The 24503-nt window shown below is 38.7% G+C and overlaps 1 protein-coding gene across 32 annotated transcripts in view; it reads right to left on the reverse strand.

The window, feature by feature from the left end:
• The window catches only part of TTN (titin), a 245384-nt gene extending 225398 nt beyond the window's left edge, over positions 1–19986 (reverse strand). For 29 of the 32 annotated variants that reach the window (XM_075430122.1, XM_075430093.1, XM_075430121.1 and 26 more), the window contains exons 1-16: positions 19789–19986; positions 17493–17596; positions 13054–13257; positions 12049–12336; positions 11188–11276; positions 10853–11097; positions 8853–9141; positions 6669–6806; positions 5712–5849; positions 5094–5231; positions 3192–3467; positions 2955–3080; positions 1575–1856; positions 1235–1300; positions 474–732; positions 87–147 (exon numbers count right to left, since the gene is read on the reverse strand). In XM_075430122.1, the coding sequence (XP_075286237.1) occupies positions 87–147; positions 474–732; positions 1235–1300; positions 1575–1856; positions 2955–3080; positions 3192–3467; positions 5094–5231; positions 5712–5849; positions 6669–6806; positions 8853–9141; positions 10853–11097; positions 11188–11276; positions 12049–12336; positions 13054–13257; positions 17493–17583 (2690 nt within the window). In that variant the 5' untranslated portion in view covers positions 17584–17596; positions 19789–19986. Of the gene's footprint in view, positions 1–86; positions 148–473; positions 733–1234; positions 1301–1574; positions 1857–2954; positions 3081–3191; positions 3468–5093; positions 5232–5711; positions 5850–6668; positions 6807–7852; positions 7973–8454; positions 8608–8852; positions 9142–10852; positions 11098–11187; positions 11277–12048; positions 12337–13053; positions 13258–17492; positions 17597–19788 lie in introns of all 32 variants that reach the window. The other 3 variants (XM_075430123.1, XM_075430099.1, XM_075430105.1) reach the window with 3 other exon arrangements.
• Positions 19987–24503: the final 4517 nt, after the last annotated feature.

The raw sequence follows: 24503 nt of genomic DNA on the forward strand, positions 1-24503 counted from the left end.
TGAGCTGATGTCTGAAGCTCTCATAAACAGAGCGCAAAAAACTAATGACCACAGTAGGAGCATTCTATTTAGGAAAGTAACTTTACCGTTTCTCTTCTGTAACTGCCTTCTCAGAAATGGTTTCTCGAGTCTCAATTTCTTCTGAAACTGCAAGGCAAATATGATACAGTGGATTTTAAAATACTTTAATAGTACTCAAGCAGTGAGTTTAGTTGACACAAAGAGAGAGAGAAGGTTAAGTAGTTAGTTGGCTCAGAGGGCCAGGTACTTCCACCAAGGAAGCAAGTTTAGAGTCTCCATCAGCCCATAACTGGCCTTTTGCTTATAGTCTGAACAGCCCTGTTACCTAGCAGCCCTGGAATACAATTCAAGGCATATGTTCTCCTTGGGAGCTGACAAAATGTCTTAGTTACGTTACAAGTAATATACAGTTAACTAAATTATGGTCTTCCTACGGTGATAAATATGCTTACCTTTCACATGTAAGTGGCAAGATGTGCTGACACTCCCAGCCTTATTGGTAGCAGTGCAGGTAAATCTTCCACTGTCTTCTGCAAAGGCTTCACGAATCACAAGGCGAGCAAGCCCTGCTTTGAAAGTGATCTGGAAGTCCATAGAGCTCTCAATCTTGTAGTCTTCCCTGTACCATGTCACAGTAGGCTGAGGATGACCAGAGATATGGCACTCCAGAGTGACAGACTCGCCTTCAGTCACAGTCTTATTTTTGAGGCCCTGTATGACAAAAAAAAAGCATCACAGTCAGTATATATTTTCACCACTAAACAGACATTTCAACAACTAAAACCTATTTGAATGGAAAATATAATGTCTACTTCAAAACAACAGTCTGTTCAGCAAGGTATCCAGGCAAAAAAGAGGTATTTTCCAAAGCGAAGTATTTGAAACAGGATTTGGGATCTCTGCACATTACTGTTATTAACAAGAAAATAAAAAGGCAGGTTGATGCTTATGCAGATCATGGTGAGAAATTGTTTCACTGCAGCAAAGGTCAACCTACTACGTGACATAATTCTGAAGAATCATCCCCATAAGGGACATTCAGAATAGTTTGTGTCAGAGATCATTTGTATGGTTGAGTAATTTCAATACAGAGTTAAAAAGATTAAATAAAGTCAAATTTTCACAGTCAGGTTTTCAAAGATAAAGGTTAGAATACAAAATGGGTGAAAACATAGTGTAACTCCTCTAATCTACATACATACAAATTACTTACTGAGACCAAGGTGGGCGGAGTAGCAGGGATTTCTGCAGGCACAGGAACTCTGGCAGTTTCTGTCACCTAGGTTGTTTAAAGCACAGTTAATAAACACCTAACAGAGCCAAGGACATAAACAGCAGAATTTAGATACGAAAAGAAATGAAGTAAAGAGAACTCTTTGTCATAGTAAATATTAGGTCCTTAAAAGGATTTGTGTAAAACAACAAAGATAAAAGTCAGCAGAATGCTGTACAAGTGGAAAAATTGCAATGAGGAAACAGCAAACAAGTGAGGCCGTGCTATGTTTTTAAGATGAAAGTCAGTCAAGGTGATGGAAATTTGCTTAGTAACATACCTTTGCTTCGCCTTCTTTCCGCAACACCAAGTGTTCTTCCCACACTGCTTCGCCTTTAATGCTTACACCTGTCTCTTTTTTAGTCTCAACATCATAGCGACTTCTATAGGTCTCAGCACCCTCTCCGAAGGGAAATTGTGGAGGAGCAACTGGCTCTGTTTTTATCCTGACTTCATGTGGCTTTAGCTGAGGTGGTTTCACGGGCTTGGTGATCTTTTGCACAGCAGAAGTAGCTGATAACTCTTTTTCCAGAGTAGCCATAGCAGATCCAGCTATTGAAACCTAGGGAACAGAAGAGAAAGAGTTACATCTTTGTTGTTCTCATGTTTTCAAAGGTGACAAGTGTAAATCTCAAGCAGATTGCATATGATTCCATAGTTACTTATTTATTGACACTGCAAAAGCTATATATACAAAAATTACTTCTAGTTTTAGATTGCAGTAGTAGAATACCAGAGATACAGTATCCTTGTATTATTTTTGATATGTCTAACATTCAAATATTTCCTTTTTTTACTTTTGATCTTTAAATGGTCAAGAACCTCTGAAGTGCAACATGAGAAATGTCCTCTAAATTTATTCACTTGAGGCCTTAGCTTTCCATTTAATCAGTCTGACACTGCAATGAACAATACTTCTAATTACATAACTGTCAGTGATTAAAATAACTGAAGAGATTTCAAAATGTTATTGTAGGTATAATAACTTTCGAGAACATACATAAATCTTTAAAGAGAAAAATATTTTAGGTAATTTTTATAATGTTTAATGATGTTTGAGGAAAAAACCAGTTCATTTTTAAAGTCCAAGTGAAGAGAGAAAGCATGTTTTAAACAGAAAATTAATGAAATGGGAACTTTTAATATTACATGAAGGCATCAAACAGAAGAACAGAAAACATAATCAAAAATGGATGGTGTTTTTATTACGCAGCCTGGATTTTTTCTATTTCAAAAACTAGCTTAGTATGTAGTAATCTGCAAGGAAGAAAGAAGCACAGATTCCAATGTACTAGTAAACTGATGCACATACGAAGATTGAAGAGGTATACTTGTGCTCTTCAAAAAACACAAGTTGAAAAACAAATGTTTATTATCTCACTGTTTGACATGAAGTATTGAAGCTGTATCCTTAAACAGATGAAAAGCTCATTTAAATAACCAACAATTACAAATCACATTTAGAAGTTCATATGCCTGTTTACAGCCCTTGTCTTTATTAGTCAAACAAGCCAACAAAAACAACTGTAGAGAGTAAACAATTCTTCTTCTTGGGAAAGCACCATACTGAAGTGGGAGGAAAAGCCAAATGGCATGGGTGACCTACTGGTTATTGTAAACGACCATGCTGTTCTTCCTGGATATACTTATCACTTCTTACCTCATATGTATGATCTGGTTTAGGAATGGCAATTTTGGAGACTGTGAAGTGAGGACTTGCTGTGCGGGTTCGCGGGTGTTCAGCATGAATTGTTTTCTCAGTCTTTGTTTCTGTTGCTCTTTTTGTCTACACAAAGCAATGAAAAAAGTTGAGAATGTGATGCTGTTCTGCAAACTGAAACAGATTTCACTGGGAAATCTTTTTTTTGAAAAAAATGCAATGTAAACTGAGTCTAACCTCTGTTGATATATGAACTTCCTTCTTTTCAGCAGCTGAGATATGTTTCTCAGAAGGAACATAGACAGTTTTAACTTCTTTAGTGACAACATGACGTTCTGCTGGGGCCTCCGCAACATGGTCTGTTACAGCATGCTCTTTGTAGCCATATTCCAAAGTTTTCTGCTTTACATAAGCTTCATCTGCTTGTTCTCGTTCCCAGGGTGATCGAACACGAGCTTGATCAACTGCTGCAACAACTGTAGCTACAGCTTCAGCCCTTTTTCCAGCTTCAGTCTACAGATAACATTGGCAGAAATTATACAAATATTCATCATTATACTAAAGGATTGCATATCTGGCAAATACTTATAAATATAATGCTCAGTCAACTATATTCCAGACAAAGAGAGAGTGCACAAATATGCAAAAGCAATATCGTAAACATCAAATATGTTCACCCATAAATACACTTCAGAGTCAGTAGATTCAAATATAGACATGTTTTTTCTGAGCTCTGTCTATGCATATTTAGAACATATCTATGCTTGTGTGCTTTATATATACCAATATTTGCATGCAAGCCCACTTTTAATACTTTATAGTCCCATTTATGGCTATTTGTATAAGAGTACAGCAGGTATGTAAATGTGCACATAATTTTGAAGTCAGTATGCTCATCAGTTCCATATAACTGTTGGATGCTACTGAAAACACAGAGAATGTGTCTAGCATCTGGTGTGAATGTCTTTACTAAGGAATATGCCCATAAAAATTTCTACCGCAGGCATATCTGTTAATTCAGTGCTAATCAATTTTAAATGATTTTACATATGACTGAATACTGAGCTGAGAAATTGGAAATAACGCATTTGTATCAGGAATTTTATTTGTTTCTAATAACTGATAAATACTGTCAACTTCTATGTTATCAGGGTCCAAATTTCTGCCCAGTCAGCCAACAGTAGGCAATAAGATTATTACTACTGTTTATTATTACTGTCATAACTGATCTGGATGTAGCAACGGAGCATATGAAATGTATGCCTTGTAGATGGGGAAAAAAAACCTAATAGATAATTTCACGCTGATTTTAAAATCATTATCACTTTAAACTAGAATAAATTAAGTGAGGCCAAAATGTGATTGCTTACAGAGCAAAGTAGTGTTTAGGTAACAGGGACCTCTTCTTTAGTATTGTTGCCGATTTCAAAATCATTGTTTATACCAGCTTGAATTTGGCCCTAAATTTACATCATCTAACAAGTAACTGTAATCTCTTAGCAGTCTGACTCCTCTGAGTGAGTCTTACATGCTGTCTACAAAGTAGACAGACAGACAGAATTTTAATAAAAGCTGTTGGCAACTAAGCTACTCTTCCACATATGAGAGTTCCCGGCTATATCATAACAGAAAAGCTTTTCTACTGTGGGAGTCCTATTGGAACAAAGCAGTGTCAACAACTGTCTGATTGTCAGAAGTAATAAACTGGACAGGCCTGAATGAATGTTAGAGTTTGTATTGCACAAAAAACAATACAATTAAAACCCTAATAGGGAGAGATTGTTTCGTCTGACAACCATAAAACTACAAGGAATCATCTTGTAGAAAAAAAGATTGCCGAGTCAGAAATTTGAACAAGCAAACATTACTTGAAAGTCATTGGTAGGGAGTAGGCTTTCACGGAGACATCTGACTGTAGTCTTAAAACTGGCATTTCCTAACAGGGTGAGACATAAACCTCTATCAGTAAGAACTTAAGCACACTGGCTCTGTTACTTGACAGTTATCCCAGTTAAGGGGTATGTTATCACGAATTAATTTGAGGGTGTTCTATTTCACCCAAGTAGCTCTTAAGAGGTGAGGTTTGCAGATAAAACAAATTCGATCAGTGCATTTCACATCTGTAACAGCTATATTCACCTGATCATAAGCTAGATGAATTTGTTCTTGCTTGGCTGTAATTTCTTCTCTAGTTCTGGACACTGTGACTGGTGCTTTGGTTTTATCAGTGGCAACTATTTTCGGAACTACAGTAGTTTTCTTAGCTTCCTTTTTAATCTAATTATTATAACAGAAATAAAAGTTTCCGTTACATATGATCTTGAAAGATATTTGAACAATGGGAAAGCGTTTTGGAATGGGAACAGGTAAGGGAATCAAGCGGTTAGATGTTTGTGCGCTGCACACAGCTCTGTATTATACATATACTGATAAGTATAGTTACACCCTGACACCTATTTAAATAAAAGTAATGGTTTAAAAAAAAAAAGTTAAAATATGTGTCAGGAGGCAGTCATTTAATTCCAAAGGTCAGTCAGAAGAGAATTATGGGGATTCTATTAATGAGAACAGTTAGGAGAGAAAGATAGAGGTGGAATAATATAGTTTAATTAACAGTAGTTCTAAAAGTTTGTAAGTGGAATAAATCTTAGAAAAAATGAGCTGGAACTGGTATAGTTAGTATTTTTTGAGGGACACATAAAGTTTGTAAAGAAAGGGGGATAAAAAATCAAATATGGTTGTAATAGTGCTATTCACCTTTTCATGGGTTATGCTCACTTGCTCTTGTTTGGTAGCAATTTCTTCTTTACTTTTGGATATTATGACCGGTGCTTTAGGTTTATCAGTGGTAATTACTACCTTAGGTACAGAAGGTTTCACATCTTCCTTTCTTATCTAGTTTTTATGGTAAAGAAAAATAATAGCAATCAATTATGCCTGTTGTCAAAATTGCACAGCTTTTCGGAAAAGTGGGATAAGGTTTCAGAATATACCAATAAAATAAAAACATCACCTAAGAAACAAAATAACCAGGACTACAGACCAAGTTATAGCCTACCTTATATGCTAGCTGAACAAAATGCTTTCAGTCATCAACATATTGCATTAATCTGTGTGTGAATTAGAGAAGAATCTTCCCGCTTCCTACTTAATTGTGATATATCATTGCTATGTTTTGTAGCAACTGTTTGCATAAAAATGAGTATTACTGACTTAATATTTACTCCCACCAGTAGATGGAACTATTTCATAGGTTACTCCAACAAACAATGGTTCCACGGTATGGTCTAGCAGATGCATTCAGTCCTCACACAAATATGAAATTCGTTAAATTAAACTCCACATGTCAATATCATATCGTGAGAGATAACCTTTACAAATTTATCTTCAGAAATCTACCTTCAGACAAAAACCAGAGGTCATTAAGCAGCAGATGAAATTCTGAGTACCCTGACAATAAAAGCCGTAATGCTCAAAGGATCTGTAGGAAGGTAGCTGCCCTCTTCCTCTATAGACAGCTCCTATGAAGTCAGTAAAACTGGACCTGCAATGCTGGGTCTATATCTGGAATACCTTGCTTTATAAAGTTTACATTTTGTAATCTTCTTTTCATAAAGAAGCAGAGCAAAGGTGTGTAGTACATTTGATGAAGAACGAAGTTTTGTAAACTTACTGGAGTATAACAATGAGCTACACATCTGTAATTTTATTTACCTTTTCATGAGCAACGTGCACTTGCTCATGTCTGGTAGATATTTCTTCTCTAGCTCTTGATATTCTTTCTTGTTCTTTGGCTTTGTCTGTAGCAATTATTACTGTGGGTACTGGAGTTTTCTCTGGTTCTTTTCTTACCTGCATGTTTACAAGTAAAGAAGATTACATGATAGATTGTTTAAAAATATAAGGTATGTGAGTTTTTGATACTTTTGGAAAAGAGGATACAAATTAAAGGGAGGAAAAATGTCAAACTGAATTTCAAAATCGTCTAGTCTGGAAACAACAACATAAAGATAAACAGACTTTCTATGAAACGTATATACATTTAGCATAAAAATAATAAAATTCCACAGATGCTTGCTTTTTTACTGAGAGCAGCAATAAAAAAAATCGGATCAGAGAAAAACTGTCCTGCATCATAATCAGTTTAAGAAAGTGTAGGATACTAAAAACAAATTTTAGGTAACTTTCACTTTGCCAAGAAGCTCAGATGTAATCTGCACATAAATGTGTGATTTTTTGCCCAGGTGGATTTCTGTTTCTCAGTACTTTAAAGTTAGGTTACACTTTCTTCCTCACTCATTTCAGCCAGAATGCAAATATAACATTTCTCTATAAAAGCTCGTCTTCCATTAAACCATATTTGTCTGACAAACTATATGCTAAAATAATCTGCGTTCCAATCACTCATCAGTATTTTCAAAATTGATTTCAATGCAGAATGAGTTTTTCTTCCTTTTTCTGACCCCCTGTGTGGCCAACAAACAAAGCAGGCTACAAATGGCAAGCTTAGAAACAAAATCAAAAAAAAAAAAACAAAAGGAATATTTAAGAGGTATTTCCTACATGCCAGTTCTTTAAATGATTGAGAGTATTATCTAGTAAATCACCATACGATATAGGAAAAATACTTTTTTTTCCCCTAAGTTAATGTTTTGCAAGCTTATCTATCACATTCTTAGGTATTAAAAATGGAAGTGAAATAAAAAAGGAAATACAGTCATCATCAAGGAGAGAGGGGAGAATGACAGCAATGTGAACTAGAAGAGTGAACATATATAAAAGGAAAAAATACTATTATGATATGTCATTTGTCTTGTTCATAGGCCTATCGTTTTAGTGAGATATTAGATTTTGAAACAAGGTAGGGCATGAGAATCATAGGTAACATCTGTATTCACCTTTTCATGAGAGATGTGCCTTTGTTCTTGTGAAGTAACAATTCCTTCTCTAGTTCTCGATGTTACTGTTTGTTTTGTGGCTTTATCACTGGTAACTACTACCATTGCTTCCTTTCTCATCTGATTTTTATAGCAACAAACAAAAAAACAAAGCCTTAAAATTCATTGTAACAAATCGAAAATCAAAAGAAGAGGAGAAGGAAAAAGAAGAGAGGAATACAAGTGAAGGAAAAATACTAAGGGAGAATTATTTTATTTCTAGTGGGGAAATTATAAATGAGATATTAGAGGAAAAAGTTCATCAGTAGAAGAACAATGTTAGAGAATAAATGACAAAGGATAATACAGGAATGCCTTTCATAGAAGGCATTCTTAAACTTGAAAACAGTTTAAGAATAGTTAGCTCAATCCTGTTATGATGGAAAGCAATGGAATAAGTGATCCATGAGCATTCCTTTACAGTCCAGATGCTCTATACAAGTATGCATGCTTTTGCGGTGAGCTGGGTAATATCTTGTTAATTCCTCACAGTGAATCATGCCTTGTTTGCATGTTGGATGACGGGATAAAGGGGAAATAAAATGTCAGTGCTCTATTTCTACCTGCTCCTGAACAGGTTGAACGTGGACGGCAGTCATTGCTGTCCTTTTAGCAGTTTGCTCTACAACACCTGGAGCTGGTTCTCTCACCATGGCTTGATCCACAGCAGCAACAACCGTAGCAACAGCTGCTGTTTTTTCACTGTCCTTTCTCACCTACATCAGTCACATCAAAAGACATTTTTTCACAGTTTGCTTACATTCAGAAGCAGCACAAAACACGTACAGAGACAGAATCTTGCAAAGAAGCATTTAAATACTTGTAGCGGAACTCTCTCAACAGCAGATACACACGTTTTTATACACAGCCTCTCAGATTCCATTTAGCAGAGCTATTCAGCTGTGGTGAGTCCACACATACACAGAGTAAAACTGATGCTTTGTCCAAAAATAGACTTTACCTCTCTAGCACCAGCCGCAACCTCACCAGCAGTAGTACCACTAATGGTAACTTGTTCTTGGACCCCATATCTCCCCTCCCATCTTTCTTCAGTTCTTATTTGGGTAGCACTTGTAGATACTCTTGTTTCCTTCGTCTGGGCTTCTGCGGTTGCAGTATATCCTTCCTGCTTCCAAGGAGGAAGGACTTCGGCCCCAGCTGTTGTCACTACTTGTGTTTTACGGATCGGAGATGGAGATTTCACTGGTCTAATAGGTGAAGTGGAGATTCTTCCAGCAGGAGAAACTGACCTAATGAAAAAATAAAGTATTAATATAATTAATGTGGTGTAATACAATGACAACTATGGAAACAACTTCAGCCTGAACTTGAATTCATGACCCATTCTGGATATCTTCACAACTTTAATTTTAAAAAAGCTTTTGAGGTCTTCTACTTGTAAATTACATTATGCCTAATGTGCGTTTTTGTCATACTCATAACTGTAACATATCTGTAGTACCTTAGATTTCCATAAAGAAATATGAGCAAATGTCAAAGGGCATTTCATTCAGGAACATATATTTAAAGTATCAAAATACATCATTAGTTTCCATTTTCTCTATTTTAATTCTCCTAACAGGAATAATATAAAAAGCTTACAGGCTGTATTATGTATTGTATTTGTGGTCCAGTTTCTGTAGAGACAAAATGATAAGTTTAAACACTCTTTGTAAAAATATGATGTGGCATCCACCTAGCAACAACATAACTGTATCTACTCCTGCACCACATCTCATTTCTGTGTGTCATCCATACAAGGATTCAGACTCCAGGCAACTTCTGATCGGGGCTTATATTTTTTCCCATACTTTTATTTACAAATTTCAGCCACAATATTTGGTGGCCACTTGGAAAATGCTAGTTTCTAAATATCAATATTTAAAAAAATTCAATCCCAGTTCTAGCAGACAGTTTTAAAACATTTTTCAAAATGCTTTAACAGGCTTTCTAACTTAGGTGTTCTTTGAGAGGATTTTTTTATGCTGCGTTTCCCAGATAACATTAACTAATTGCAGCAGCAGGGGGCAGCAGCATCACATTAATTTTTAGATTTGGTTTCTAATGTGTTGTATGTCTGTAAGTGGTTTGACCAAAACGGGAGTACAAAATTTTAGTTCCATATGCACTCTAGATGGCATTATTGAATTACTCTTTCATCTATGCAGTTTGTTAGTTATTGCTAGATACTATCAATCCTTTTCTTCCTGTCCTTGCAAGTTATTCTCAATGAAGCAAAATTCACCAGCATACCTAGCTCTGGCAATTTAAATGGGGCTCTTCTGCGCACTCAGCTTGTAGACATTCCTTCCATGATGCTGATGCTTCAGGGTGCTCAAACTGCAGGGCTTCCAAAGCCATTTTCGCTTCACCTGCCTCTCAGCACAGACCTCCTGCAGACTCCCAGACCATAAGCCCTGCTCTTCAAAGCACTCACTTTCCTTCTCAAGACCCTTTACGCAGCAGAGCTAAACATTTTTCATAACCACATTTAGCTTGCCTACCTTCAAAACATTATTTCTGCAGTCATTACCAGCAGACATATAGAACATGTGTCCACGTTTTTTTACATATCCTTCCATTCTGTTTGCCGTTCCTCAGAGCGTCATCGCTCTTTTCTCTGTTCATCTAAACTAATCAAGGCCAACTGCTCAACTGTTTTCTTCTCTTTCATCATGAACTTCGAGCTTTGAGTGCCACTTCAGCTGCATGTAGAGCAACCAAATGGGATTTATACTCTGAAGAACTTTCTTCCATATGGGATAGAAAATGTACGTATGAGGCAAGCACTTCTATAGCAGTGGCAAATACAGCACATTATAGCTCACAGTCAGGATAAACTCAGTCAGTATTAAGTCAGTGCATTTTTGCATTTTGTACTATGCTTTCTTTCTACATCATTACTGCTATATGTGAAAGCGATTCAAACAGCAATCTTGTTTGAAAGAATCATAAGTTTACCTTACTGGTGAGGGTGTTGGTGCTCTGACATGTCTTACAGGTGATGGTGACTGTCTAACAGGTGATGGTGATTGCTGTCGTGCCATCTGCGCTTTTGCAGCAATTATTGGTGGGGTTGGTGATTTTGATGTAGGTCTAGGAGGCATTCGTGGAGGTGCTTTGTGTGGGAGCTGTTGGGCTGTCACACCTTCTACGACCATTTCAACACTTGTAAGTGATCTGGCATCAAAGTGGGCTTCAATCTTCTACAACGAAATCGAGAAAACAAGTCTGAGATACTGTAGAAGTAATCATCTGCATTTTAGCCTTACCTGTTCTGTGTCTGAAAAATATACCTTTTCTATTCTGGCTTGTCTTGTTTGTGAAATCTGAGCAGTCGAAACAATTGTCTTTGTCTTTTTAGCAGGAACGGCTTCTTCCTCACCTTTTGGAAGGGAAAACATGGTCAGGAGAATTGCACATGGCAACAAACAATAAGCAGTTGCAGAAATAAATAAATGGCAATTCCAATTATATACAAAATGTATATAAACAACAGAGAAATAATTAAGTAACCATCTGGTTTTTTGTGGTATCTATAGACAGATAATTGTGAAAAAAGTTTAAATAATATTTTCGCTTTACTATGTCATTAGAAGAAAAAAAAAAAAAAACAACAAACCAAAATACATTTTTTGCAGATTCTTCAGAATCAGTCCTAAATCACAAATGACCAGCTACACAATCTGAAAGCCTGACTGAGGTGAGATCCATGCAAGACTCCTCAGGGTAGCATGATTCACCGCTACAATTCTACTCTACCTAAGAACTGTCTTCATCCGTACCAGGCTCATTTACAAGGCCAAGTACAGTTGTGCAGTCTAATAGATGTATTCTATCAAAGCCAGCTTACAAATACAACTTCGAGAAATCTACAGAACAAAATGAGAACAACTGAAATTATCCCACACTTTTTTCTGTCTACTGTGTCCTCAGTTTAAAGATGACCCATTCTTGAGAAAAGGTCCTTTCAAATTCTCAGACAAAAGTCTTTGGCAAATTTCACCAAAGCACTGCTTTTTCACAGCAAGTTAATAACTTTTCATAAAGAAGTTATAAATGAACTTATTGGTATAACTTTGACGAAGTGGTGCATATTGTACTGTTATAACAATGAATGGTCTCTTATTTTCATGGCTTGCAACTTCAACCGTTACCTTGAATTAGCAATTCAGCTGTTGAAGTAGCACGTCCCACATTATTTGTCGCATTTACTGAATAGGTACCGGAGTCTTCAGGATATGCTTCTGCAATTATTAAGCTGTAAAGGTCTCCTTCTTGTAAAATTTGAAAATCGGGGGAGCTTTGGATTTCTACTCCATCCCGATAGAACTTCACCACAGGTGTAGGGATTCCAGTCACTCTCACGTCAAGTCGAACTTGACTTCCCTGCCTTGCAGTCATGCTCTGTAGTCGTTGTGAAAAGTTTGGTGGTGCTGTTCCAGCTGCAGTTTTATTGAAGAAATAAATAGAAAAACAATAACGTCTGTGAAAAAGAACTGTAAGGGCTAGATATTTTCATTACTAGAAGTGCACAAGGTCTATTTCTTCTTCATATGCGACTGACAGATGATACTACCTTCTCAAACATTCAAAACATTAAAAGTTGGTTTGCCAAAATGCAAATACCTTAAACTTTTTTCACATGTTTCAAATTTCTGATTATGGCCACAATTGCAGATGTTTGTAGAATTAGAGATACATTGATTTTAACCATAGGTAGCAATCGCAGTCTCTTGGGTATGACCCTTTATGTGAATTATTCTGTTAAATATAATTTATATCATTACATACCGTTAGGGGTTCCATCTTGTGTAACTTCATCCTTTCTTTTATGTGTATTTTGAATGTAGCCAGTGTGACAGATAACATGAGCAGAAGCATACAGGGCTAAGCCAGGCATTTGTAATCGTGATTAAGATCTTTATACAAACAAGATTAAACTTTACACAGTTAAGGTGCAAGGGCTGATGTTAGAAATTATTGGTGAGACTATATGCTGAACTCTGGACTGCTTTAGGGAAAGAAATTTGGATTGCTATTTCTTTGCTAATAATGTACTTCAAATCCAAAATTTCTTTCATTATCTGTGACACTTCTGCTATTGCTCTCTTTCTCACATTGCTAGCAGACAGAGGTGTCTTTCTTTGGCTACTTAATACCTGTGACAAGTAGCTCAGCAGTACTAGTTGCTTGCCCAGATCCATTGGTAGCTTGTACGGTGTATCTTCCACTGTTTGCTTCTGTCACGGTGGGGATCACCAGTTTAGCGCGGCCATCACTAAACGAGATCTGCACACCGGGCAGAGTTGCAGCAGAAAGAACCTGGCCATCCCGATACCAGCTCACCTCAGGAACTGGGAAACCTAAAGAAAAAGGAAGACAAAAGGAGATTAAGATGCTATAAGATGCCAGATATCCAAAATTAGCATAATGGTCACTCACATATACGCAGTTACAGTGGAGTGTAATGGCATAGGCACGGATCTATGAGTGACACAGCAGTAAAGGAACTTTTTTTCAGAAAGGTCTTTAAAATACACAGAGCAACAGCACAACTGCACAGGCTACTGCATTTAGGAAAGCACTTGAATAATAACTGGACTGTAGTGTTTGGCAATCCTGTTGAGGAACAAAACATCAAAATTATGAGGGGGATGAACTGATATATGTGAGGTATAGTTTTATTTATTTGCTAGTATCTAAGTAGTATTGCTAACAAAAAAATCCAGTCCAATAGTTTGGCAACAAAGTAAAAATCAGAACTTCCAACCAAGTTAAGTAGTTGTCCTGACAAAAAATGATTTTAGAAAAGGAAGTGACAGAAAAAGTGGCTGTTGTAGACACCAAGATCAAGTGCTGTTTATATTCTGGGTTTTTGTTCCTGCTTTCTGCATTCTCTTTGCAGTTCCTGGAAAGCAGTCAGCTGGAACCAGCTGATTTTTTGTTGTTCAAATATATTATTGTTTTGTTGTTGTCAAGGTCATGAGTAAGAGTCTTCTGCTCAGAAGAGTTTCACCTATATCTACAGTTGTTTTTTCAGCTTTATATGGTGATTTTAGATTCCTAATAGAAATTCTCTTCCCAGTGTTCTACTCAGCCAGCTTTATTGAGCAACTGAAATCCATTTGATGAACAGGTAAAATTTTTATACAAGCTATACAAGGAGATCAGCTAATTTAAGGTGAGTTCTAGCTCATAGTCTTTTTTGTAGTCCTACAACACCATTTCTCCAAAATGAAAATCACTGCAAATTTACTTCTTGTACTTCTCTCAAGTCAAATCACCAATTGCACTCCACAAGGGCTCAGGAGTGAGATCTGAAACTTACTACAGGTGCTCTAATTTTCCCAGTTCCACTCTCTGTATTTTGGAAAACCCCAGGACCACAGAATTCTGCTTCCTCTGTAGAGTATCCCTCCTATAAAGTAATTTAATTATTTGCAGTTTTAATGTGCCAGAACTATGACTGTGTGAGACTAAAATGAAAGAGAAGCTGAGATGTGTAGACTGAAGCTTTTACTGGTTGTCTGCAGTCACATCAGACTCAGTTAGGAAAGTTTTATATTTCACTCACAGTTGAAAAACTGATTTTTAGATATATGAAAAATAGAAACACACACAGACAGAAGGAGAATGTGGCCAGTTTTAGGGAGGGTTAAAAATCAAAGGGGTAAAAGTACATATAAGCATTGTTAATTTCACAAACAGAAGTTATCAAACAGCCCTGATGACACTAGTACAATTCAACTTTGTACTACTGGTATAGGAGAACCTGGGCTTTATCACCATAGAGTATCCAGCGGATCCCACTGATTTCATCCAGAGATGTGTGTCTTCAACATTTGTGCAAATGAGTTCCAAAATATTTTAAGCTAGGCAACCAAAAATCATGTTGTCAACAGGGAATTTCTTGAAACTTTGCCAAAATGTCGCCCTTTCCTTGGTGCAGCATCATATGATGATTAGCAAACATGAGGGTTTGTGTGGCACATTGAACAAGGCCTACATTTTTGAAAATGGAGTCTATTTTGATGTTTAAAACAGGTATGTTCAAGGGAACCAAAGTTAGAAACCACTTTGAAAATCTGAGGCCGAATTCATATTAAAAGAAACTCACATTCACAAATTTGCTAGAACTTTGCTAGTCCCATGCCACAGAGCTGGGGACTAAAAGGTAAGATTTGCCTCAGATTATAGATATTTTTGCCTGGACTATATGGAGTTGGGACTTACTTTATATGTGCCACTATGATTTGAATATTAACTATTAGGACATTCTTTTTTTCATTTAAACTGTTCTTGAGGTTTTTTGAGCTTTATTGCCAAAAAGAAGAAAATTAACCTGACGAGCCTCAACTTCACTGCTTAAGTAATTGAATTCAATGAGATTATCCTGACAATGACATAAGTGACAGGAACTGCCAACCAGTGTACAATGTATGTGCTGCTTTCAGCAATACACGGAGTGTATATGCTGGCTTGCACTGGGTAATACCTGAAAACAGTGGTTCAAAGAAAGTTAAACAGAGTACAGGTTAGTTCTTTATGAACAAATTCAATACTTGATCAGTACTGTGGAGACATGAGGATGGGCACAGTTCTAATGTCAGCAGCACAGCAGACTTTCGTGACAGTGACATGATGTGTCACGTCCCCTCAGTCACTGCTCACCCAGTAGGACTCCCCCTGTGATGACGTCCTAGCTGCTCTGCATTCACTGCTTTTAATCACGGGGTTTGTGTGTTCTGTGCTTTCTGTGCACAGGGGGAGGTACTGGGTATTTTTGTCTGATATCAAACCTTTGTAATGTGGCACTTCATTCACGGTCTGATATAACAGTACAATTCATTTGTTCTAGTTTACAGACTGCTATATTGCATCTCAGGCGGTTGCTAAGCTCTTCTTGGTATGCTTAGATTAACTGGGCTCTTCATATTCAAATTGTAGCTCTGTATTAATACTTATCTTCTATGTAAAAGGGCAGTGTTATCAGAGATAAACAGAAAGTCCGAATTTCAAATTCACAGTAATTCATGACAGATAGGAAGGGCAGAAAACGTAGCAAGACTGTGTAGTCCATTATTTATGCAATTAGCTCAAGAAATAAAACTTGAATCTTTTCACGCATTAGAATAACTATATACAAAGCCACTGTCAGATCTGTCAATCTTGGTGGATACTTTTGGGGCAGGAAAGATATTCCAGAATCCCACAATGTGAATAAAAGCTAACAGGAGACTGCCTCACAGGGTATTTGGGATTAAAACACAAATGTGTTTCATGCTATTAGAAGAAATGTATCTCCTCTTAGTAAAAAGTCATGTTCCCCTCCCAAGTACTCCGTGATATCAAATAAACGAAAACAGCCAAAATTACACATTGAGCCATAATAGTAGTATCCCAACTTGTTCTGATGATATATTTCTGTATTTGTAATAAGTATTGTAATCAACAGCAGAAATAAACTTTTCACAGAAAATTTACAGTGTACAGACAACAACAGAAGGTCAGGGCAATGAACTGAATAGTAGAAGGACAAATAACTGAGTAAGGCATGAAAAAATATCATGGATGTAGACTACAGGATGTGTTCAAACACCTTGTGTGAACTTTGTGTGAGCCACTGTTATCCAAAGGGACCAAGGGATGAACCACAATGGACCATAGATGTCAGTTTTTTTATAGTTGGACAGATCATGTGCTTGCACCTGTCACAGAGCATCTGGGTAGTGGTTTACGGTATGTGGATCGTCACATTGCTAATGCCTGTAAGACAACATAATTCCATCAGCAGGAACACGTGTCATTTCTCCTTAGTCACTGCCGAGGTCAGAGGCACTCTTGTAACAGGGTGTTGGTTGTCTGGTAAAGGTATCCCGGGGGGTTGCATGGGGTTTTGTACAAGATAGGGTGTTTTAATAGAGTGTAGACTGAAAAAATGAATTAGCCTTTAAAATTATGTGGCATATTTAAATTGCACCAACAAATTATATTAATCCAGCCTTATACTATGATCATGATCACCATACACATCTACTACATCGCAAACTAGGGTTTTCTACCCTCCTCAGCGGCCACGTGGACCTAGATTTTTTGCTTTTAATCCCCCTGCCAGAACTCTGGAATTAAGTAAACTTAATGGCACAGAAGGTAGAAATACAGCTTAGCCAGAGTAAGACTTAGCACTAGGGCAATGACGAACTAGCATATGCAAACAAGATTACTCTCTCTGCACCCATATGAAGTTCCTTCATTAGCACAGTACGTATTTTTATGTATACGCTTTAATGTTATTCCCCCCCTGTTTTGATGATTCTAACATGCATGAGAAATAGACACCAGTGGCACTGGCAGGATGACTGGCTATTGCCTGGGAAGCCTTGTAACTTTACGCAGCATGTTTGTGGATGTCTGACAGCACCTCATAGTGCTGAGCAATACCATATGATGCGATATATATTCACATTCCATCACTGATCTTTACCCGTTCAGGTCAGGTTATGATCTACAAAAGCTGTTATTGTTTGTCTTAGCATAAACGTTACCAAAAATAATAACAAAAAATAAACAATCTTGCAAGAATTAATCAAAACCTTACCACTAATATGAGCCTCAAAGGTTGCGGCACTACCCTCCAGTGCCACAACACTTTGTAATGGCTGCGTAAATGTTGGTGCTTTTGTCGTCATCCTTACAGGCACTCTGAAAGCAACAAAACCATAATTAGGCATCAATGGTGAAATTGTTATTATACACACATCCTTCTTGCTAGATTTTAGAAATATATGTAATTATTTTCATAACAATTTATTCTTCTCAGTTTTAAATCACATTGACCAGGTGAAACCTGAAGACTGTAAGTTCTGACAAAGCTGTATAGCAGATTATTCTTAGGGCACCCTTGGCTGAGCTGGATGTGCAACTGTTATAATTTAGTGAAGCTGTGAATTGGCATCCCAAGTATGCAGCAGGAGACAAAGTTCTGCTTTACTCATTGCATGACCTTGTGCAGGTCATCTAGCCTTTATTTGTCCATGAATCTCCTTTACATAAAGAGAAAATAACCTACATGCAAAAATGTTTTTGAATGATTTGAAAATGTTTTGATAGTGCAAAGCATTTGTGTTCTCCAGTGAGAAAACAACTAGGTCACTAAGTAGCAACTGAAGAAAAATGTGCAGGTCTACAATCTATTTGGCTTTTAATAATTAAAAAAATGCCAGGAGGCTCTCTTTTACAAGCAGTCTGTAAGTAGTGAATAATTTCATTTTACACAGAAGCATACTGGCATTAAAGATGCAGATAAAATTCTACTCTTTCTTAGAAAGTATCTCAGTGGAATTTTGAATATGGGAAGACAGCCTCCTTCGAAATGTGAGCTAGGCTATAAGGTAGCCACTGACACTGATAGTTTGAACAACTGCAGATCCATGTGAAATCTGAAAGAAAAATAGTTCGCTTTCCCTTCCTATGCCACAAGACCCTACTTTGAAATAGCACACTGCCACTAGGAAATCTCTGTCAGGATTATTTTATATTTGCATGAACATATTTATTTACTGATCTTGAATTGTGCAGGTTTTTAAAATGTAGCTAGTAACTTCTTAATAGTATCGTGCTTCTATTAAAATTACAATTTTTCTCACACAAAATTCCCCTGAGACCCTAACATGTCTTACTAAAGAAGGGTAAACCCCATAATCTTTTCAAGTCCATCTCACTCACACATTCACTGTTGTTCACTTTGGCTTTTGTGCCTGATTTTGTGACAGTCCCAGGCTTAACTTAACGAGAAAGTGAAGTTTCTTTCACTGTGAGCCAAGTTTATGCTACCTTTCAAAGAAGTGAAAATTCTTCATGACATGAGTTACTTCACTGAAATCAGTGCCTGCTGTCTACATAGAAAAGTGCATAAGTGCAGAGCTGCATATAGTATTGGGAATTTGAGTTGCTTTTTAGTGCCTTTATTGGTTATCTGGATACTTCTTTCAGCTTGCCAGAGGAACAGCCTTTTATCAAAGCTTTTCAGCTTCGATGGTGGGGGGAAATGAGTTCAAATTAGAAAGAAATTACCGACATTTCATCCTAACACAACACTAGCTTTCTAAAAGGAAGATGAAGACAAATATCTGTCACATGTAGTTCACTAAGACCTACTTCAGCTATAACTATGTTTTGAAGCTCAGCTAAAATATATGGAAATAATCTTACAATATAATTAAACATTATAAAAGCTTATACATGTGTGTAATTTCCTGACTTCAGAATAGATTGGAAATCATTTAACTAAGTAGAATTGTCATCGAGTTCACACAAAGTTTGTATATTTTATTGTCTAGGCAAATTTCAGTCATGAAGATCTGATCTTATAAGGCTTTTTTGTATAATTAGAATTGAAAGCATGCATCTGAAATGTCATGTTCCAGAAATAACCTTCCCAGCTATGAATGACAGCAGACAAGTGTTCCAGAGCTGCCATGTAATTGATACCTTAGCAGTTGATTCCCTTAAAAAGTCATCAGCGCTTAGCTGATACCACATGCATTTTATCAGAGCTATTCTTGGAGCTTCTTAGTTTATCTCTCAGTAGGATAACCTTGAACACTCCTAACAGAAAGGATTTTTTAAGTTAAGCAGATGTTTCCATGCACTTTTCAAACCTTAATTTATATAGTCTTTAGCATTAAATATACTGGAAAAACTTTTTGCTGAGTGTTATCAAAATTCACTTCCAGAAATTTAAGACATAATCTTACCAGAGAATTTAAGTGCTCCACGTTTATATGCTGAAACCTATACCTACCCCCGTGAGCAAATCTATAAATAATAGATCATATCAGGATTATTAATGACTGATAAAATACTCATTGCACTAGCAGAAACATGCTACTAACCTGATCTCTCAAAGTGCCTGTAAGAGTGGGCTAAGCCCAACGAAATCTTCTTGAACGACGTCCTTATCCAGAGTAAGATTTTTTCAGACAATCCCAGCATGAGAATTGTAGAGCCTCTAATCATAAAAACAAAACTACACAGTCTTGACAGTGTAGTTTTGTTTTTTTGCAATCCCTACACCCGAGGCGAGGCGGGGAATGCACGACTGCTCAGAAGTGCTAACATAGTTGTTTTGCTTTATATACCCCAGCTCTGCTGACAGGTCTGCCTCATCATGTCAGTGCCTGTTCTGATTGGTTTCCTAAAAGAAAGTATCTTGTGAGAGGGGATCCACTCTGTGTAACCACACACCACCTGTTGGTTTGACTGACAACTCTAATTTTGGAAGCACAAAAGGGATACACTGAGGAAACATCATCTGTTCCAAAGGTTTTGATTTATAATTCAATTTTATCATGTGCAGTTTACAAGCCATTGCAAATTTCCTAACTCATAAGCACAAGACAAAGAAAGTAATAAAGCAGCTTTTTAGCAGAGGACACAGACATAGTCATACCAATGAGATTCAGTCTTACTTTCTTTCATTTTAAAACATCCAAGAAGCTACCAATTGTATCTGTCAATCACCAGACTAAATAAGTAAGCTGAGCTCAGACATGTGGCTGCACACTATTATAATACACTGTTTGAATTATTTTTTTACATAACTTTGAAGTCCAAAAATTGTATTTGGTAATATATAGATTTGGTGGTCTGTGGTTTTGTTGTTTCCTTCACAATTTTTCTGCTGGATGTTCCAAGCAGTTAAGCTTAACAAACAGTAGCATAAGAAGTGCAGAAATATAAATTCTGTGAAAGTAAATTAACACAGACAACTACTATAACTTCTAAAAAAAAGCAGATTTTAAACCTAATGGCTTTTTTCTAGATCTGTGGAGGCCTTGTGCAGACCACATTGTTAATCATCTATGGAATAGCATATTAGTTTGTGAACCTCCACTAGCCCAGTTCTGTCAGTCTGTGCAGCTAATCGTAGCATGAGATCAGTTGTCTCCAAAACAGAGGTCAGCATTAGGAGGCTCGTCTTACCTATAGCTGGAACGGGAGGTGTTTAGCCACAACACCACATCTCCCTGTTTCCATTGTTGCCTTCTTATTCAAAAATCCTTTTCCCTTCCTGTGAAGCTGAATATATGCAAGGCATATCTAGCAAACTATTTAAGCACATAACTGCCTCATAATACTACTTCTATGCTTAAAGTCAAGCATGTGCTTGGCTGTTTTGGTAAATGGAGGACTTCAGCCTGCTGTTACCAAGATCATATTGAAAAGGCTCTGCCAAAGGATACCTAGACAAGTAAACACAGGCTAGAATTTTGTACTATCATCAGCTGCATTTGTGTTTGAAAACAACCTGAAGGAAACCTCCAGCAGGAGTTCCACTAAACGCCAAGGAGAGAGAATACCACCACTACGATTCCTGTAAGGGGATATTATACTATGGTTTGCAGATCTAAAAGAAAGAAGAAAGGACATATTGCTGTGATCTCATAACATAACTTTAGAAATTTGATCTACCCTTTAATTTATCCATCCCATAAGGTGTCAACTTTTCAGCTACTCTTGGCATGCAGCAGTAACAACAGCAACAGAAACTGGAGAAACAGTCTCTACACTGGTACTATCAGGAATTTCACAGAGGTTGAATGTCAGAGTACTATGGCTCATTTTCAACTTCTTGTTGCAAATAAATGTCGGAGAGCCTAATCTCTCTGTGTAAGACTTTGTACGATAACAAATGCAATTCTATGCATTAGTGGGATGGATAAGTTAGCTGCTAATAAAAGGCACAAAATATCCAAAGAAATCTGTGTGAAAGGTATCTAATTTCTGTTTCTAGATACTGACTTGCTAAATTAGCAGATGGCTGTTTTTCTCTGTAGTTGAACACTTAAATATTCAGTGAAAAATCAAACTTGGAGAAAGAACACAGGCAAACTTAAACACAGCCAACTTCATGACACTGCCTAAGTCAAATAAGCAACGAAAATGTTTATGAATACGTGTTCTGGTTTCGGCTGCCGCCGGCAACAAAAGCACCACGCAGCCACCCCTCCCCCCGCCGGCGTGCGGAGGAGAATGAAAAGAAAGAGGCAGAAACTGGTGGGTCGGGATAAGGGCAGTTTAACAGAACAGCAAACAGAGGGAACAGGAACAACAATGGTACAAATAAGGAGAAAACACAATAACGAAGCGCACGACCCAGACAGCCGCTCTCCCGGACAGGACCGGCGCCATGCCCCCCCCAAGCCGCGAGTCCGTTCCCGCCGTGCCACCCCCCCCACCAGAACGCAGCGTGATGTCACATGGTATGGAATACCAGGCTCTGTTTGGCCAGGTGGGGTCAGCCCCCACCCCCCGGCTGTGCCCCTTCCTGGAGTCTGGTGAAAATTAACCCTGTCCTGGCCAAACCCAGGACATTATCCACCCCTTATTCCATACCATCTACGTCATGCCCAGGTCCCCCATTGTCCAGTTGATCACCATCACTTCTCCTGTCTCCAGATATCATTCCCTTAGTCTATGGATCATCACTCTAAAGTGTCCATTGAGTTCATTTAATCCATTACTTCAGGCTCCATCTGTCGTAATGGTCTTCCGTGGCAGGGGAGGTGATGTGTGGTGATGGGCGGTCACTTGCTGCATCCGGAGCTCATGGCTGATGTATGTGGTGCGGCCCGTGCTCACAGTCTGCAGGAGATGTTGATCTTCATGAAGTTGCTGGATGCCAGTTGTTGAAAACCAGGTCCAGTTCCATCATTGCTGTGCTCTGCTAGGTTTTCATCGAAAAAGTCCATCCTTCTTTAATCTGGATGATTCTTACTACGATACTACTGGTACAAAATATAACAATTATAACAGTGATAACAGACAGTGACAGGGTTATTGAACAATTAATCTTATACAATTTATTTATGGACTATTCTCGCCCAAAATTAAATCCCCATGAGGTACACATCGGACTTCCCCATCCTTCCGCATTACCCACCAGGTACATCCAGGTCCTTGAGCAAAAGCAATCCTGCGGACGGGCTTGCCTTTGCCCGAGGCAGGACTAACCCAAACCATCTTCCCTAACATGTTCCGCATGTGCACTACAGGGACTTTATCTCCTTCTACGGGGCGCTGAGGTTTTGACTGGGCAGGACCAGCCTGGTTGGTGGATCCTCTGGTGTTCACCAACCAGGTGGCCTTTGCTAAATGAGTATCCCAGTTTTTGAAAGTTCCACCCCCCATTGCCCTCAAAGTGGTTTTTAGCAGCCCATTGTACCGCTCCATCTTTCCAGAGGCTGGTGCATGGTAGGGGATGTGATACACCCACTCAATACCGTGTTCTTTGGCCCAGGTGTCTATGAGGCTGTTGCGAAAGTGAGTCCCATTGTCCGACTCAGTTCTTTCGGGAGTGCCATGTCGCCACAGGACTTGTTTTTCCAGGCCCAGGATGGTATTCCGGGCGGTGGCATGGGGCACAGGGTAGGTTTCCAGCCATCCGGTGGTGGCCTCCACCATTGTGAGCACATAGCGCTTGCCTTTGTGGGTTTGTGGCAGTGTGATGTAGTCAATCTGCCAAGCCTCCCCGTATTTATATTTTAGCCATCATGCTCCATACCACTGAGGGTTTACCTGCTTGGCTTGCTTGATTGCAGTGCATGTTTCACATTCATGGATAACCTGTGCAATGGTATCCATGGTCAAGTCCACCCCTTGGTCACGACCCCATCAGCATGTCGCGTCTCTTCCTTGGTGGCCCGAGGTGTCATGGGCCCACCGAGCTATAAACAGTTCACCCTTATGTTGCCAGTCCAGATCCACCTGAGCCAATTCAATCTTAGCAGCCTGATCTACCTGGTGGTTGTTTTGATGTTTTTCAGTGGCCCGACTCTTAGACATGTGGGCATCCACGTGACGGACTTTTACAACCAACTGCTCCAGACGGGCAGCAATATCGTGCCACAATGGGGCAGCTCAGACAGGTTTGCCTCTGCGCTGCCAGTTGTTCTTCTTCCATTGCTGCAGCCACCCCCACAAGGCATTGGCCACCATCCAGGAGTCGGTGTAAAGACAGAGCACTGGCCACTTCTCTCGACTGGCAATGTCTAAAGCCAGCTGGATGGCTTTCACCTCTGCAAACTGGCTGGACTCACCTTCTCCCTCGGCAGTTTCCGCGACTTGTCGTGTAGGGCTCCATACAGCAGCCTTCCACCTCCGCTGCTTCCCCACAATGCCACAGGACCCATCCGTGAACAGGGCATACTGTTTCTTATCTTCTGGCAGCTGGTTATACAGTGGGGCCTCTTCAGCACGTGTCACCTCCTCCTCTGGCAATGCTCCGAAATCTTTGCCTTCTGGCCAGTCCACGATTACCTCCAGAATTCCTGGGCGACTCGGGTTTCCCATTCGGGCGCGCTGGGCGATCAGCGCGACCCACTTACTCCACGTAGCATCGGTGGCATGATGCGTAGAGGGGACCCTCTCTTTGAACATCCAGCCCAGGACTGGCAATCGTGGTGCTAGGAGGAGCTGTGCTTCAGTGCCGACCACTTCTGAAGCAGCTCGAACGCCTTCATATGCTGCCAGAATCTCTTTTTCAGTGGGAGTATAGCGGGCCTCGGATCCTTTGTATCCCCGGCTCCAAAACCCCAGGGGTCGACCT

The sequence above is a fragment of the Opisthocomus hoazin genome, chromosome 9, assembly GCF_030867145.1.
Source record: "Opisthocomus hoazin isolate bOpiHoa1 chromosome 9, bOpiHoa1.hap1, whole genome shotgun sequence".
Taxonomy (NCBI): domain Eukaryota; kingdom Metazoa; phylum Chordata; class Aves; order Opisthocomiformes; family Opisthocomidae; genus Opisthocomus; species Opisthocomus hoazin.